General features: G+C 38.6%; 1 protein-coding gene across 2 annotated transcripts; it reads left to right on the forward strand.

Annotated features, from left to right (window-relative positions):
- Positions 1 to 1,729: 1,729 nt before the first annotated feature.
- Positions 1,730 to 11,517, forward strand: LOC131313458 (thioredoxin O2, mitochondrial-like). Of its 2 annotated transcripts, none has more exons than XM_058341773.1 (6): positions 1,730 to 2,129; positions 3,832 to 3,897; positions 4,033 to 4,083; positions 4,235 to 4,314; positions 9,657 to 9,701; positions 11,195 to 11,517. In XM_058341773.1, exons 1-6 carry the CDS (start codon positions 1,883 to 1,885, stop codon positions 11,291 to 11,293), a joined length of 588 nt encoding a protein of 195 aa, XP_058197756.1. In that variant the 5' UTR covers positions 1,730 to 1,882; the 3' UTR covers positions 11,294 to 11,517. The 2 variants fall into 2 exon arrangements, with proteins under 2 accessions (XP_058197756.1, XP_058197757.1); XM_058341774.1 differs by having other exon boundaries at positions 1,747 to 2,129; positions 9,641 to 9,701; positions 11,195 to 11,299.
- Positions 11,518 to 12,257: the final 740 nt, after the last annotated feature.

Raw genomic sequence — 12,257 nt, forward strand, 5'->3', positions numbered from 1 at the left:
ATAGATGTGTCGAGGATGGTTGAACGCCTCATTTGCGTGAGTTCAAGAACCCACTTTGAGAACCCACCTCCAGCAGGATTTGAATATGAGATCTGTGACCTCCGCCCTAGCTAACCCCATCGTCTTGTAGAAATAGGGATCGGCGGTGAAAACAATCGGTCTGTCACTGGTGTAGCTTGGGCCGGCCCGAATAGAAGTGGACACCACCATGGCCAACAAGGCCGTTGTCGATAATGCCCAGCTCGTTGGCCACCGTCGCCGGGAAGAAGACTAACCCTGTGGGAGCCGAGTCGAGAGATGAATGGCGAGAGTCCCATATGCTCAATGTAAAACCCAAACCCCAAAGATAGGAAAACCCACTTCTAGATTTTGGTAGGTGGAGAAGAAGATAGGAAAATCTGTTCGTAGGTGAACGGATTAATTGAAAGAAAATGAACCAAATAGAGCTTGATTACCTCAGATTCGGTGATTTGTGGGATGGATATGGAGGGGAATGCATTCTCTCTCTAAACACGATATGATGAATTAATATTGGGGGGATAAGTATTCATTTTCAAATATGATGAATTCATAACAAATATGATTAATTTACACTCGAAATCAAAAAAATTGAAACGATAATTACAAATATACACTTTAGAATTAATATTGTATTGTCTATGGAAACGATAACCACAAATATATACCTTAGAATTATCATCATGTATTAAAAATTGATCATGTTTTTCATAAAAATAATTATTTTCATGATTAATTTGCACAAATTGATCATGCTTAAATTGGAACAAATCATCCATTTTTTTCATGGATTATTTATACAAATTGATCATGAAAATTGAATAATCCATAAAAAAAAATAACTATTACTCAATCCATGGAAATTATTAGAAAGAAAGAGTACATAGAGGATAATGCCAACGAGATTGGTGACTACGTCTTTGAAGGAGGCTTTGGCAAATTATACGATAATGGGGCTTTTTATATTCTCCGGCATCTTTGACAGCATCATGGGGCATCTTTGACGGCATAATGAAGCACAGTGAGAACAATGCCAACGAGATCGGCGAAGGTGTTTCTGTAGGAGGCTCCAGCGAGCTTGACGAATCCAAACTCGTCGGCGACCTCATTGGCGGCACAGACAACGATTGAGATGACAGATCCGAAAAAGATGTTGCGGCGTTGGAGGAGAGGGTAGCAGGTTTTGGCCGGAAGTAAGGAGAGAGAAGATGTTAGTAAGGGAGAAGCACAAGAGGACAAATAGGATTTGTCTGGGGCAACCAGTCCTCCCCTTTCCTCAATCTCCATGAGAGAGAGTGTAAGGTATAAATTTGAGATACGGGAAGTTAATTTTTTGGGTGGGAAAAGAGAAACAGATTTGCTTCAATGGGATTGCATCATCCCGGATTTTTGGGCCCATGGAAACGACAATGGATATTATTAAGGTAAATGAAAATAATATATATACAAATATCTATATCAATATATACTAGGGGTATAATGGGTCAATGAAAATAATATATATACAAATATCTATATCAATATATACTAGGGGTATAATGGGTCAATACTAGGGGTATAATGGGTCAATAATGTAGTTTGAGGATGAAACATAAGTATTTAAAACTCTTAGAATGAACACCTAAATAAGTCTGGTAGTTAAGATGCCTATTTAATTTGATCAAGTTTTTAAAGCTATTAATATTAGAACTTACGTATTTATGTAGAGCAGGACCCCTGTTTAAATTTCTTTTTTCATTTTTCTTCTTTTCTCACACCTTCTTCTCAACTTCCAAACAAAGCACAAAGCCTAAATTGTAGAAAAGGGTTTCATTATCAACCGACACTGCAACAAATTCGTTTCCGCAGAGGAAGGAGAGAAAAAATGAGGAGAAACGCAATTCTACTACGAAATCTAAATCGTAAGAAGAGGCTTATTTCGCCTTCTATCAACGGTCCTCTAATCAATTCGTCTTCGAATACAACAACAGCAGCAGTTTCAAACTCCAATTCTATGGGTTCTCTTAAAACCTTTTTCAGTTTCACCGCAACCTTCACCGCTTCTACCACCGCCGAATTTGAGTTGTCTCCGCATTTCAGCCTCCGCAGAAGCCTGTGCTCATCGTCCTCAAGTATCTCTCTCTCTCTCTCTCTCTCAGTTAGCAGTTGCTATGTGTTTCTGTTGTGGCCATGTAGGGTTTATGTTTCTCATTGATACTCCACCAGTTAACCAATCGGAGGGTGTCGAAGTTCTTTTATTTTTCCGGCTAATTTGTTAATTAAACTTCTATTGCTGTAATTTTGTAAGTATCAGCATTGTTTGCAGGGGCGGACTCAGAATTTAGTTGCAGTGGGGTCAAATATCTATAACATATGTAATTTATTTTTTGTATGTAAAAATTGGATAAGATATTGAATTAAATACAAAAACAAAAAAAACAAAGAGTAGAAACTACCATACCCAAGCTTTTTTACATTAATTGGTAATTATCTGACCTAGCTTTCATCTAGAAAGACTGCTTGCTTTTGCCTTTGTTTGCTTTTGTCTTAGAGAGAGAGATACAAGAACAGATTATGAAGTAAGAGTCTATAGACTCGTAGACTTTGTGGAGAGAGAAAAAATATTGAGTTGCATAACGTCACAATTAAAGAAGGCAAGAATTATAAATTTCGTGGGATCTTCAGGGCAAGAATGTGATCCTTTTGGGGCAAAATTATAAAATACTCCTCAAAACTATACTTGCTCTAGAGTATTTTGGAACTCAGTGGGGTCAAGTGACCCCGCTTGCCCAATACTGGGTCCGCCCATGATTGTTTGTGATTCGATTTTTTGTAAAAGAAAGAAAAGAAAATGTGGTGGCACATAAAAGATAAATAAAATGGTGTATTTGGTTATAACAAAGGTGGTCTAAACCTATTGGCCAAGGTTGGGGACAACTCATGGTATGCACCCTCCAAAGGTCTCAGATTTACAAACTTTTAGGTTCTATCAACTCTTGTGGGGCCAGTCCATACAGGAAGTCTCTCTAGCTTTAAATGGGCACCCTACTAGAGGGCGGAGGAGGCATTCGTCGAGGTGCGCCAAAGCAAAGGTTTTAAATATTGGCTGATACGTAACTTTTTTTTAGCCTTCCGATATCGTTACACTCCGAGATACCTAACAGTGAGATGAAAATCGCATGCGTACCGGCTGGTTCCTATTATGTAACGGGACCAATCCACGGCCGATACTTGATCGTTACGGGTGATTTAGGCTCTTAATTTTATTTTTGTGGGTCAAAAGTGATCTTTCAAAAATTCACGACTTCTACAACTGATTCTCGTACAGTGTGGTTTGATATTCCCCATAACCTTACGCCACGACCTACTGTAGTTAAATAAAACCTTGGTCTAAGGCTCTAAGCTGACCCGGTCACACTGAGATAACAAAAGAATATGATAAAGTCGTGTGTAAAATGTAGTGTTCAGATAAGCGAATTTAAAATCTCTTTTCTGTAAGTGATGTAGAGAAGAAGGATGGGTTGTTAATTCCGATGGCGAATGTTTTAGAAATCTGAATCATCGACATAATCCTAGTGATTTCAAAAAACTGATTTGGATATTTAGAAGGATTGTTATTCACAACTAATTTCTTGCATCAGTTTTCATTCATGTTGAACTTTCCTTTCAGTATTTCATTTGACGAATTTCCGTTTGACCGGAAAAAAAAGAAAAAGTATTTCATTTGACAATCAGGTTACCGTTTTCTGTGGATGCAAATTGTCACATCATCTTTAGTGTGATGTCTGGTAATGTCCATTTTGCTATTGTTCTTGATGCAATTACTAATGCCAGGTTCATCAAATATTGTGGGGATTGATTCTGAAGAAAAGTTCAGAAGCTCTCTTCGTAAGGTTCAAGGTAAAAACTTTACTTATAAAAGAAATGTTTCAATGTTAATTTCATGTTACCGTCTTCTTCTTTCAACTTTCAGTTCATAGTTTCTGGTAGAAGTAGATTAATCGCTTACATCTTTGCTGAATTCTGTTGCATCAGATGAAACTTTGCCAGCAGTATTCTACTTCACTGCAGTATGGTGCGGTCCATGTAAGAGCGTCATAGATCGTTTGTTAATGGGGTGATATGCGTTTCAGTTTATTTTGCCTTTGGAATTAAGAATAGGCAGTAGGCACATTTTACTTCGAGGATACATGGTATAACTTTGGTGTAAGTGTTGTGTTATTTTCATCTACTGCAGGTAGGTTATTATCTCCCGTCATTGGACAGTTGAGCGAAAAGTACCCTAATGTCACCACATATAAGATCGATATTGATCAGGTAGGAATGATTTCTGATTTGTTGATATTATGGAGTTGAAAAGGCATTGCGGGCAATGGCTTTAGGGTGAGGAGGTTATAGCAATCCTTAATGCTTCATCAATCAACATTGACCTAGCTGTCCTAGGGCAGTGCTTATGAGTGGATGTTTAGTCATGTTTGTTTTTTGCGTTTTTTTTTTCCTTCCTATTTTGCGCCTAATGGTTGAGGTGCTTGCCTCAATCAACCTACAATTAGCTTGTACTTTTGCACTTTGAAATTTGGGGAAGGACTGGATGTGAACCACAAGACACTGCCCATGGAACACCTAAACCACCAATGACAAAATCCAATGACAGGTAAAGTAAATCTAAACACATGAAAATCTCAAATGTCTTGAGCTAAGTATTCACTTGCTAGATTAGCAGTATTCTAAAAGTTGACCACTTAGGACGATTAGTCCCCGCCAAAGTTATTAATCTCGTCCTGTTCCGGCCGGTTTGTACGGTGCTGGAAAAAAAAAGTGATAACTGGCACTATGTTCCTTTCCGCCTAAAATCCCGCTCTGTTTCAGCCATTCCAGGTTGTTCCGGCCATTTCCCGGATCTTGTCAGTATGTTGAACAGAGGTTTTGACCATTGAGAAAGGCCGTTGTGAAGCCCTTAAGAGGAAGAATAAAAAAGAGGAGAAGAAATAGAAGGTGGATTATGGAATACAACACGGCGTTGTCTAAAATCCATGGAAGATCCCGAGTTTTTCAGGAGCTTCAAATTCTTCTGTTGCGTTTAAGGAGAAGAGGAAGGGTACCAGCTGTATGGCTTCAATGATGGCAAGTTTGGTTGGTAGGTAGTTTTCCAATAAAAGAAGTAACGAAAGCTAGGAGAGGTTATTATTCTGTGTAGAAAAGGGGATTTTTATGTACCCTCACTTTTTAATCAATGTTTAAACTAGTGAGAGAGAAGGGGATTTTTACTGGAGTAGTATTATTTTGAGGGTTTTGGTAAAAATATTTGTGTTGCAGGAGTAGGTGGTGACTGTGGCGCAATGATACTTTTCTTTATCTCCACCGTTTGGTAATTTAGACCCAATTGATTTGATTACACAAATGAAATATGGATTAAGTGTTTTTATTTTTAAGGGAGTATAACTTATTGCTAGATAGAATTTATCTTTTAAGTTTTGTAATTATACGAAAACATATCTAAGACAAATCGGTACTGGTACGTACTGTGCGGTTCTGGTTAGTGGGGGCTAGGTTGATCCTCTTGTTCATGCTTAGGCATGGGCCTCCACTCTTAGGTGCACCCATGGTTAGTGCCCCTCCGGCTAGAATTGACTAGGAAGGCACTCCGATGGTTAAGTAAGTCTTTGTAGGAGGAGGAAAGCTTATGGACATATCATTAGGGTAGGAGTAGCGGCATACCTCTTTAGGGTTTTAGCTCTTCCTTTATATAGATCCTCCGGCTTGCTCTCCAAGCAAGCACGTTCTCGGCATGCGAGATAACCGCCTTGGGTGACGTCAATCATGACGTATGGACCTGGCAGTTATGTTCACGTGCACAAAATGCCTTCCCTAAATTACGCCGGTCGTATCGGTCAAATCTGGGTCGGGTCTACCTGACTCCAACAGCCCAGGTAGGGCAACCTGGTTGCACCAGAGATTCGGTGAATGACCCCATAGCTTGGTGATCGAGCATGCATGGAATCAAACCCCCAACAATTGCTTGGTCGCACTAAGCTGGTCTGGTAACCTGCCTGCACAAGAGAGTGGCTTGCCGTAGTACCCGAATAGGGTTTGAATTGAGCGAATCATAACTCGCTCGGTTACATTCACCCTATTCACACCGAACATACTGTAATGTGTCATGTGGCTCGGGCATTCCCCGAGCCGGTTATTCGGGCCACTACACGTACCATCCCAATAGATAAAAGGGTACGCTGACCTATACGAGATTGATAACTTTGGTCTCCACCTAGGTGCTAAGCGGTGGTTCAACGCCTATTCCCCGCCTAGTGCTAGGCGCCCCTTTTCCAGCGTGACTAGAGCCTACGTTGCCTAGCAATTTTTAGAACATTGTAGAATGTAGATTAGTAAAAGTAAATACAATGGAGAACATAAGGGAAGGCTTGAGCCTTTCAAAAAAAAAAAGAAAAAGAGAACGCCTGAGCTATTTGCAACCACAAATTTCCTATGCGTAGCTTGTTTTAAAATAAATCACTTTGGACAAAAATACCCTTATTTTTTGTTGACAAAAATACCCCTAAAATTACTACACACAACCCACTCCTCCTTCTCCCTTCTCTCTCCCTGTTACCACCACTTCAGAACCACCACCATCACCACACCACCACGATAGCCACTCCTCCACCACCATCGAAAAAAAACCAGTTCCTGTTACCACCACTTCTCTCCCCGTTACCACCACTTCTCTCTCCCCGTTACTGTATGGATAGCTCCTTTTAGAGCTTGGTCTCCGATAACCTCTTGACCAGAAAAAAAAAAACAGATGAAAACCCAGATCCAAAAACGACGATGACGCCGTCGCTGCCACCGCAAAAACCAGTCCCATCACGCATTAACAAAATGTGTGATGTTAATCGCGCACTCACAAAATGTGTAATACGAAGACATTATGCATTTCAAAATCTACTTTTTTAACAGAAAAAAAGACATGACGCATCTTCAAGATGTGTTATAAAGGGTTCGGATTCTAGAATATGAATTTTGTGGACATTTTCAGAAGTTAATTTCCGATTTTGGTAGTGATTTTCAGGATTGAGTGTCCGATTGTTATTCATCGTTTTTTTTGGCAAGTAGTGTGGTGTTGATGGCGGTAACAGAAACAACAATCAACATTCGATCTTTGCTGTGCTGTTTCTTCCCCATCTTCCTTCGAATTAAATTCTAGGGTTCCGGCAAGTCGTACAAATCAAAAGGAAATAGAAGCTGGCTGTTTACTCTGCGGAGGAGGCGTTGAAGTTCATTGGGCCATAACCTGATCGCCGTGTATTTGGTCGACTGATTCTCCGAGCTCCGTTGCCCCAACCGCCTTTGATTGTTATTCCCGTCTGGTGTGGTGAACGGTGGTGGTGGTGGACCACGGGGGTTATGGAGGATTTGGTGGTGGTGCATGAGAGAGAAAATTATGGATATTTGTTAGGTTGCATTTAGGAAATTGTTATAAGATTTGTGGGTTAGGTTTAGAACAGACTACCTTTAGGAAATTTGTGGTTGCAAATAGCTCGTCCCTAAGAGAAATCTAGCCCTCAGCATGCTCACCTGAAATATGTTGGCATATGGCTTGGGCTCAGACCTCACTACCCGTTTAATAAAGCATGCTTGGCATTTTACTATTTAGAGATCAAGGAATGAAAATAAGCATCCATGATGTAGGTGTTTTAAAAAGTTTCATATTAATCGCACTATCATGTGTAAAACACTTGATCTTCATTAATTCTGTCAATTGTTAGAGCAGTGTGTCGTAAACCTATGCCAGAGCACCATAGCATGTATCCCAAAAGTTTCCATGTGTTTTAAGCGGTCTTTCTTGATGGTGATAGTCATTGACGTCCATATTGATACAGCTTCTGCTTGACCATCTTTAACTTTGGGCTTCTATGACCTCTGGGTCACATATCACATGTAGGCGAAAGTTATTCTACTGGGGCATCTCAACCAGCACGGCTTAGGAAATACTCATGGGTTACATATCACACATTGTATGCAGCTAACAATAACATATGTGAGGAAGATGTTGGAATCTTCCTATTGGACAACAATTGGATAACAAGCAGGATCAAGAAATGGCCGTTTGAAAGAATCATCAAGAGATTTTAAGGCAATGATTTATCGTATGTATTAACTTTGCCACCAGAGTTTTGAAGCATAGTCCGAACGAACATTCTCATAGTAGCTAGGTCAACGTTCTTTGTGATATATTGAGAGGTTCTATAGGCTTAGGAGAATGATGAGTTTTTAGATTATCTTGTGGAGAACAACTAGGCTATTATATCCCATGGATCATGTAAATTTTGTCCTTTTTTCTGATAACTCAGGTGTCCGGGCTAGTTTACACACCCTCAACTAATCTTGGGGAACCAATCCCACCGCCCACTTGCAGGGATCCCAATTAAATTCAGAGCAAAGCTTTGTATGGATTGGCCTTAAAAGAGTTGATAGCACCTGAGAGGTTTTGCACCTTAGGCTTAGGAGGGAGCAAACCTCTAACTCTAAGTCCCAAGCCTTGACTGCTGGGCCAACCCCTTTGAGTTAATGTAAATTTTTCTCTTGAGGCATATAATTGACCATTTTATTAGAAGATATGGTTTGCAAACTTGGGGTTTGGCTGAGAGCTAATGATACAATCAAAATATCAAAGGGAATCAGAGATTCAAAAAAAGGTGCAAAATCCCATTCAAGGGGATAAACCCCAAAGGGTAGAGAGAGAAATTGTCTCAATCAATATATTCAATATTCTTTATAATCAAAAGCCACCAAATGAAAGACCAACTCACCTATATATAGACTCAAGACTCTATTAACACTAAGGACACTAAAATGACATGAGTACTTTCAAAGCTACTGCATCATACAACCTCCTTTAAAGAAAAACAACTTGTCCTCAAGTTGGACACAAGACACAAGACAACTTACGAAGAAAACATAGAACTATAGAACTAATTTATTATGCAACCCTCATGCAATAACCCATCTTCAATAGGAGCTTCTGTTTGTGTACATCCACCGCATCCATGCTTTTGTGCAATGAAATCACCAATTTACCATGCCTCCTGTGAATCAAGATATCTTCGTAGTACCTCACAATACACACCCCCAAGTCGTGCCATGAACTATCCACCTTAGGATGTTGGAAAACTTTCACACTATGCTCTAAACTAGCTTGATTGAAGACCATTCCCAAGGGATCTCCCAGCTGTCCCAAGCTCGAAATGAGTTTTCCAGCACTCTATTAACACTAAGGACACTAAAATGACACGAGCGCCCTCAAAGCTACTGCATCAGCTAAGACTCACTAACTCCAGTTTATTTGTACTAAAGAGCTGCTTGTTATATTTTTATGGAGACTTGGTGCCCCCGCGAAGCTGCTTCTTTCAGTTTTTGATGATTTCTGATGACATGCCTACTTTGGAGTTCTTCATGTCTCAAATGCTCTCTTTCTTTGTTCGATAAATTTATTTCATATGTAAAAGAAAAAAGACTTTAGGAAATTATATCTTAAATCCTGACAAAGTTGACTACACCCATGCTTTTTTTAATAGTAGTTGTTTTGTTGATAGATTTTCCTTTCTTTTTCTAATATAATTGGAATTTTTGTTCCTTTAATCAGTTCAATGTATTTGCAGGAGGGGCTTGGAAGCGCCTTAAGTGAATTGGATATTCACTCAGTGGTGAGACAACTGTTTATCTTCTTCTTTTCCTTATCCTTCTATTGCGTGTGACCTCGTCTTATTGAATTTTCTAGCGATGCATGTCAGTTGCATGTTTGGAGTCTTGGGTTTGAAGTTCTCTTTTGTTCCCAGTGTCGGGTACTACAATACATTGAGGATACGAAATGCTTAAACCTTTATAATCAGATTATGGAGATGCCAGTTCCATTGGGCAAAAACAATACGGGAGAAGTGGATGTGGCAGTAGGCAGCTGATAAGCATTTTCTTTCAATATGATAATGTTTTTTTTTTTTTCAAAAACTTAGGTGGTGGCCTTTTCAGACATTTTTTTGAGTGCATGATTCCTTGTGTCAACAAGAACAAGGTGCTGGTAGAAAGAAACTGTGAACCAAATGTTGGTCTTCTTTCGTGATAGGTTTCCTTGGTTGCAAAACTGGACAGATTTCCTCTCTGCAATCTCAAGTTGGGAGGCGTGGTTTGTTTTTTATTTTCAAGAATAAACAAGTGGAAATTTTTAGAAATGATTCAACATAAACGATTTTTTCTAGGGAAACTTAGCTAAAAATCCTTTATATTTATATTTTTTGAGCTGAAGGACAAACACCTTTTACAATCAAACATAAGGACAAACACTTTTTGCAATCAAACATATGGACAAATGTGTTGCATGATTACTAAAATACACTTTTTGCAAAACTAGTGAAAGTTCACTAATAACTTAAACTTAGTGAAAGTGCCTAAAACTACCTAAACCCCAGGGTACCCTATGAAAGTGCCTAAAATCCTAGGTACCCTATGAAAGTACCTAAAATCTTAAATCTTATGAAAGTGCCTAAACTACTAAAACCTTATAATAGGAAAATGCACCCTAAAATCATATGAAATGGACTAAACCCTAAGGTACCCTACGTCCCTACCCTACCCTACCATAGGGTAGTTTTTTCGTGAAAATATATTGTCCTTATGGCTCAATAACTCAAAAAGTTGAAGGACTTTCACTAAAGCTATTTTGATGGCGTCATTCCCCTAAATAAAAACTACTTTATCGTACTTATGGCTAATTTTCCCTTTTTTCTGTATGTATAGTGGTCACTATATGCATTATGATGTAGTTTTCTTTGTTATGAAGTTTTTGGTCAGTTTTTGTATATTATTGTACACAAGTTTTGAATAGGAACCGTCGCCGGTGCATATAAAAAGAAAATTCAAGCTGGACTCATTGTAATGATATGCTTCATTTTGCTTGCTTGGATTATGTTACACTGCACTATATATTGGTCAATTATGGCTGTGTCAAGGTTACTAATTGGCAAATACTAATTTTCATCACAATGCGATTGGCTAATTTTGTGGCTCGTCTTTCACACCTTCTGCAAGTATACCACAATCGCAATATCGCTTATTTTTTATCATCACAATCGCCAATAAAGGTGGTGTATTTATGTAAACGGGTTATACATTTGGTTCTGACGCTGAGAGTAATTTTCTGCAGCCAACTCTCCATTTCTACAAAGATGGGAAAAAAGTGTCTGAAGTTATTGGTGCTGATCTTCAACGCTTGAAAGATACCATGGAAGACCTTTACAAATAAACATTGTATTTGCACTTGAAGCTAGTCAGTCACAGCACAACATATAGGTTCGGGTGGTCCTGTCTATAAACTTAAAACCAGTTTAGGTCCATCTTTGCTTTGTTGTACTAGATTCAACTGCTGAACCATTGTTTTCTACTTACGGTAGTATCATCGAATGATCAGGTTGTTTCGTTTGGAGGGGAGAACGCTGTTGCGAATACAATAGACGCTATTTTCTTTAATTTTTGGGTTTATTGTTAGATTTGCCATCAATGTAAATCATGCCGGCCGAATCTGTGTTCTTTCCATTGATATATGATGTTTCCTTGTGCACCTTGCGTAATTGCCTGCAGGGGAAATGACTTGTTTTTGGCAGAGAGATAAGGAATTTAAACGTGAAGAACCATTGACGATTTCTAACATCTTGTCTGAAAATGAATTCTTGATGAAAAACTGCGGGAGAAAAGTATTCAAATTCCAATAATGTATTGAGTGGCTTATTTGCCGGATTTTTTTATTTGTCTTTATCAAAAAAAAATTTGCATTTTTTTTTTTTTTTGCATTATTGGTTCATCCCTATGAAAGGAATCAAAAAATTAAATTTTTTTTTTTACTTTTGTTCAAATATTTTAGAAAATATCCAAAATAAAGCCTGAAAATTTCAAAAAGCTGGGCTTTTTTGACTTTTGTTCAAATGTTTTAGAAAATATCCAAAATAAAGTCCGAAAATTCCAAAAAGCTGGGCTTTTTGGGCTTTAATCCAAGATTATTACGACTTGGTGTTTAAAAAATGAAAAAATCAAAATTATTAGTACATGTATTCCAATTTTTTTTTTTGAAGGGTGTTCAATTGAACAATTTTGCCTGGCTGTGGAGCTGCCAGTCGAGCTTGACATGATGGACATCGACCCATTTTAGAGGGAGAGAGGGACTAATTTGTAGGAAAAAAAAAACTCATTGCTAGTAGTTGGCGGTGCTTATA

This window comes from Rhododendron vialii, chromosome 13a (genome assembly GCF_030253575.1).
Source record: "Rhododendron vialii isolate Sample 1 chromosome 13a, ASM3025357v1".
Taxonomy (NCBI): Eukaryota; Viridiplantae; Streptophyta; class Magnoliopsida; order Ericales; family Ericaceae; genus Rhododendron; species Rhododendron vialii.